A 6,000-nucleotide genomic window follows, 5' to 3' on the forward strand; every position below is an offset into this window, starting at 1 on the left:
GAGACGGGACGCGACGAGTGAGGGAGAGAGGAATACGAAACGGCGGTAAAAGTGGTGGCTAGCGCGGCCAGGAAGGCACGAGGCTTGGCCATTGTCCTGCTCCTGCTACTAGTGTGCCGTACATTGAGAAAAGGCACGAGACTTAAGTGTCGCTCTTCGTCCTACTGGAGCCGAGCATTCGAATCGATCAACGGGCAACCGGAAACCGAACAACAGGTCCGCTCGGCAGTCGCCATCATTTGCGTGATTAGCGTGTTTGTGGATACGTGCCTCTGTGAACCGATAAATTAGTGGCACGTGAGTGCACGAGTAGTTGAACCCGCGGGAATGTCCGACCGGACGAATCACCCGCATTCATTCGTCGTCCAAGGATGACGCCCACACAGGTCCTGTTGTGTTATATCCTGTTCGCCTTCGTATGTGAATCATCGGCGGTAAGTGAGCACCACACCACTGCTGCATAGCGGCTCAATGAAATAGTTTTATGATCTTCGTTCTTTTTTTTTCTTCTAGAATCAGCCATCGTTTCGTATCATTGCACCCAAGTTCCTTTGTAACCGTGAGGCGAAACCGAGCGAAGAATCTAACGATCAGACTAACAACAATGCTATCAGCAAGGAACCGTCGAGGTTCACTATCGGGTAAGAAAGGAATTCTGTTGGTTCAAGGCTACTGGTACCGCCAATGGCCAACTCTCCCAGAATGCCCTTAACGGAACGGAAAAGTAGTGCTCAAATGATCGATTTTTATACTCTAACCTTATGATTAATGCATTGAATGACGATTACATTCTAATGACCTTTTTCTGATTTCTTTTCATGCTGTTTTGTTCCCTGCGGGACCATCGTGGCGCAGTTTTCAAACGAATGCAGGCCAGCGATTGCAGTATCGATTGACTACATACTTTGAGGTGCTAGATGGGTTCGTAAGCCAGCGCCATACGCTGCTCCTGTGGCGCTCTGTACGGTTGCTGGAACGACGAGTGTGGAGGGAGCGCGAAATGATCGCCGACACGGGACAACTGACGATAGCCACGGATGAGCTAGTGCCGGGTGTTAGATACACTTTTGGCGTTGTCGGCCTTGCACAAGATGGCACCGAAAGCGCAGAGCAGAACTTTACCATGACTTACCGTGACATTGAGCGTGGTGCTTCGTTTCACCATGAACGAGCTTCGTCGAATGGGGGAGAGTTATCGTTGCTGTTGCTTGGAGCAGAAGTTACATACGCTGACGTTGAGTATAGTGTTGTCGCGAGGATACTGTTCTGCCACCAGAGAAATGATTACTCGTTCCGATGGTTTGTCGAAGGACTAGACGAAGAGTTCATACCAGTCGCCATGGAACGTTCGAATATGCTTCGCATCCCACAGGGAAGCTTCACTCCAAATCGAGTGTACACCATTCGAGTGCGCGTATGCCCATCGGCGAATGGTGAGGAAACGCTCACCACAGCATGGATAAAGGTGATGGTGTTGGAAAAGTCAAAGGAAATAGTACTGTTTCCAACGGAAGCCATCGTGGGATTCGATCAACGGATTCATATTCAATCACACATGATTGGGATGGCGAGCACACCGGACACAGAATGGTTCTGTAGTAGGGAAGGTTCCAATATCAATTCCGATTGCAATGTGTTTGAGACAACCGACGAAGCCATCGTTACGTTTCACCAGGAAGGGCAATATGAAGTTCGCGTTTTAGCTGCCAATGGGACGCTTGAGAGCAACAGTACCTTGCTGACTGTCAATCCGAAGGCAATCGTGTCGGTTAAGCTATTGGAATATAGCAGCTATCCTGCGATAGGAGGCGAACGTTTCGATATGCTCGTCACCTTGGCAGGACTTGTGCCTAATTGTGCCAGCCATTGGATGGTTGTTGAGGAGGACGGATACGCGTACTTCGCACCCACATTGATCGGTGGTCTTGGCGGGCTTTTCATTCGTGATGTCGAGGAAAACTTCCTTTCCGAGTTGGTGGATTATGGTAACGACACGATTGAGAGAGATCTTGCTCTCAGCATCCCGGCACACGGTACCCAATGGAGCGGTCTTGAAGCGGATGTACGCTATAAGTTCGCACTCGAAACCACCTGTCCGGAACCGATCGACGATGTTCGTGCGCCAACGAAATCCAAGGTCCGAGGGAATGTGACAAGTCGATGGACTTTCGTGCTGGAAACAAATGGTGCTCCACGTGGTTTACCACTGGAAATAGAACCGGCTAGCAACGGTACGGCACTTGAAACGATATTCAAGTTAAGTACGGGCATAGCACAGGACGTAAGCAGTGATTATCCCTTACGTTATTCCTTCTGGTATGTTGCTGATGGAGTAAAAATCAATATTGGAACTTACTACGAGATAACTTCGGCAGAAACGGTACTACCGTATACGCGCAGCACGATCGTAAGCACATACGTAATAGTGTGTGATTCACGACATGCCTGCTCCACCATCCCCGGTCCAGATATTCAGCTTACCCCGGCCAAAGAACCATCGAAGAAGGCGATTGCCTTTACAATTGCCTCGATACAGGGTTACTTCAATAGATTGAATCTCAGGGAGGGTTTGAAGACGTCATTTGAATTGTTACTCACTTTGCGCAATCAGAATTCCAGCGCTTACGACGGAACTTACGAACAATTTATAGACGTTTTCCGATCCTCACTTGAGCACATTGGGCAGGTTTATGCGGAAACTGGTTATCTTTCGGAGAGCGCACTGCAGGATTTTGTGGCACAATCTAAACCTATTCTTGATCTGAAGGAATCCACAAACCACGAGCTTTTCCTGAGGCTACTGGAACTTCTCGAACCGGCTACCGGTCCGCGTATTGATGAAAACGATCCATTGCGATCAAAACGGTCGACCCCACCATTTGCATCAACCAGCGTAGTTAAGGTCGATATGAAACTATCGTTGTTGGAAAGCTTAACAGCATCTAAAAATGCGTCCATCAGTAGCGAAGCACGTGCTAGTTTGCTAAGCTATGTACACCAGGCTGCCAAGAGTTATTGTGACGCTGAATCTCGGTACGTCTACGCTGGACAGTTGATTATGCTCGATGTGAACCGCTACCGAACTCTTCAAGCGGCCGAACTGAATTTGGTGCATGGTCCAAACAATGTCCTTCTAACGTCAGGAAAATCTCGGTATAGTGACGCATTTCCAGAAAACGAATACTTTTGCATCGGACGTGCTTACATTGCACGTGATTTGTTCACTCCTCGGGAACCACACGAGCTGGATCTGGGATTTTACGAAGTGTTCTTACTATCTGTGGAAAAAGGCGGCATATGGACACTGGTGAATTGGCATAGCGATTACTTTCTGTGGTCGCTCGATGGCCGTAGACTGCCGAATGTGACGGTATGAGTTTATCGGTTGGAGTTTCTTGCATGATGGTGTATCATTTCTAACAACATTTTTCTCTGTTTGCAGTGTCAACTGTGGAGCGGAAATGAGTGGACTGATCGTGACTGTTCGACCGTGGAAACAGAAAAGAACGAGGTTCTTTGCAATTGCTCCCGATTAGCGTACTTAAGGTACACAACATTACGCTATGACATTACGGATGCTCTGTACCGCGTATGCCATCCTCATTTTCTTTCTTTTTGCTATTTGTATTACTAGAATCACGAATGAAACAGACGCTGGTCAGTCTCTAACGTTTATCAGTTCAACCACGCAGCCACCATCAGAACCATGCAGTGAATTAACGATTGATATGTCTACGGAAGTCACGGCAACTAGCCGTTCTATGAGCACAGCAGCAGACCATTCGTTAGCTACATCTACTGTCTTCACGACAAGCACTCAGAACGACATGGTCACATTTGCGCCTCCGATCATTACCGAACAGCCTACAAATGTCACCGAAAATGAACCGAGTCCACTGAAGGCTAGTAGCGAATCCGATGCACCAACAGCGTTCATACACAATAGCTCCTTGAAAGTGGCTACTATTGGTTACATCATCCTTGGAGCACTTGCCATCAGTTCCATGCTGGTAGTCTTGTTTACGATCATCTATCGGCGACGTAAAGTAGCATTGCGTCTGGTCGACGAGCTGCACACTATGCCGAGCCGAACACGTACCCAGTCGCCGCACGTACGTTACGCTCGTTTCCAGGACGAACATAATATGATCGGCGATAACGTATCCACCATATCGGACGTATTAACGGTTTGAGATCAGCATGCGGAAAAAAGACAATCGACGGAATCGCGTTTCTTTTGCCTTATTGTGATCTTAGCTTAATAAATATCCAGTCGTAAAGATGATGTGGCCTACGAGTTGCGTGCTTTGGCGTGTCAGTACCCATGAATCATATATTTCACCCTACAATAAACGGAATCAATCATCAATAAGCAAATCAAGCATGGCGCTAACTACTCGTTACGTTCGCTCGAAAGGAGCAAAATTTTACCTTCTATTGCTAAGCCATCGGGTCTGCTGCAGAAGACTACAAACTAGAAGTTAAGTTAATGTAACTAGCCTGTTTCCCGCTTTGCTTGCTACAGACGCTGCAGATATTAATTTTCATGAGTTAGCAGGGGGTTTTAATCCGCGCTTCATTTTTACTTGTAATTTCAGTTGGATATCGACAACTCGAATTCTGTGACCTCTGAATGAATGAAAGAAGAGAAAGTATGCTGTAGGAGATCTCTTGCATTACGGCTATTGCTCGACAGTTTCTTCCTCGAATTTATACTGTTTAGGTTATACGAACACGTCAAGAAACCTATCGAGACAGTTGAAGAAGGAATCGGAACCTAACATTTGAAGATAATAAAGAAGCTTTCCGTGGCATAAATTATCTGTCATTGAACGTTCTAGCCGTTTCCATTGGTCGCGCATTTGCAAGAATGACCGACGACCTTCTATCATGTAATGTCTTTTAATGCCATCCAGTTGAAAAGTGGCAGCAATGCGTAGTGAATGAAGCATAGGGATAGTGACATTCATACCAAAGACTGGAAATTTGGAGAATTACGGACATCAATCTTAACCGCCAAATAAGGGTCCTTCTTTAGCCGAAGACAGGTATCGATTGCATCTAAAAGAGTTATATTAAGTAATATTTTATTACTAAAACATGATTGGAATTTTAAAGTGAACAAATACTGTATAATCTGAATGCTGAAAGTTAGTAATGAAGAAACTTAATGAGTCACAAATCCACTCAGCCCACAACACCGCGATCGAATGAAAATGGCAAGCGGAACTACATACATACATTTGAAGGACAAAGATAAAGCAAATTTGCTACATTGCCAAGTCGTCGATGGTTCATCGCGGCAGCTCTTCAGTCGTTTCTGTTGGTTCATTGAATGATTCAACGTACAGTGGTGTTCGAATTAATAAGAGCAAAACTTTGATTTCACTTGTACGGCTCATATCTAGTATTTGTAAAGGATTTATGGCCAATTCTGATTTTTTCATTAATGTACTAGTAATAACGAAGAGAAATGGCTCAAATGGTTATCAGTGCAGCCTTTGTTTATCGATCAAGACAGTCGTTTGATAAACAGTGCTAAATCTGGTTGTTCGAAATAATAAGAGCCCAAATCGGAAAAGATACTTTATCAGTCTCTCTGTTGCACAAAAGCCATCCAACGGTATATTTCTGTTGCTAATTGAAATGTAGATGATGTTTAAAGATTTTTTTCATAAATAGGACCATTGAATTTTCCGTAGTTTTCAATTAAGATGGGCAGAGCGAAGCATACCGCGCCGGAGGAACGAGAGCACATCAAACGGTTGATTGAAAGTGGAAAAACGTATCGCGAGGTGCAGGAAATAATGCAGTGTTCTTCGTCAAAGGTTACCAACGCACTCCGGTGGCTACCACAGGCTGAAACTCGTGGTAGAAAATGAGCAACGACCGCCCATACCGACCGTCATATGGTTCGTGTGAGGAAAAACAATCCTTTTGTGACCTCACGTGTTTTGAAACAGGATTTGAACCTGTCAATGAGCACTGCAACCATTCGTA

The 6,000-nt window shown here is 45.5% G+C and overlaps 1 protein-coding gene across 1 annotated transcript; it reads left to right on the forward strand.

The window, feature by feature from the left end:
- The first annotated feature begins 371 nt into the window (after positions 1-371).
- LOC125959311 (uncharacterized) lies at positions 372-4,193 on the forward strand. Its single transcript, XM_049692131.1, has 5 exons — positions 372-434; positions 514-641; positions 823-3,370; positions 3,443-3,546; positions 3,635-4,193. The coding sequence occupies exons 1-5, from the start codon at positions 372-374 to the stop codon at positions 4,191-4,193; spliced, it is 3,402 nt and encodes a 1,133-aa protein (XP_049548088.1).
- The last annotated feature ends 1,807 nt before the right edge of the window (positions 4,194-6,000 follow it).

The sequence above is a fragment of the Anopheles darlingi genome, chromosome 2, assembly GCF_943734745.1.
Source record: "Anopheles darlingi chromosome 2, idAnoDarlMG_H_01, whole genome shotgun sequence".
NCBI classification, from domain to species: domain Eukaryota; kingdom Metazoa; phylum Arthropoda; class Insecta; order Diptera; family Culicidae; genus Anopheles; species Anopheles darlingi.

Coding starts and splice junctions, on each gene's coding strand:
- LOC125959311 (XM_049692131.1), top strand. CDS start 372: ATGACGCCCACACAGGTCCTGTTGTGTTATATCCTGTTCGCCTTCGTA. Junction 435..513: donor TCGTATGTGAATCATCGGCG/GTAAGTGAGCAC, acceptor TTTTTCTTCTAG/AATCAGCCATCGTTTCGTAT. Junction 3,371..3,442: donor GTAGACTGCCGAATGTGACG/GTATGAGTTTAT, acceptor CTCTGTTTGCAG/TGTCAACTGTGGAGCGGAAA.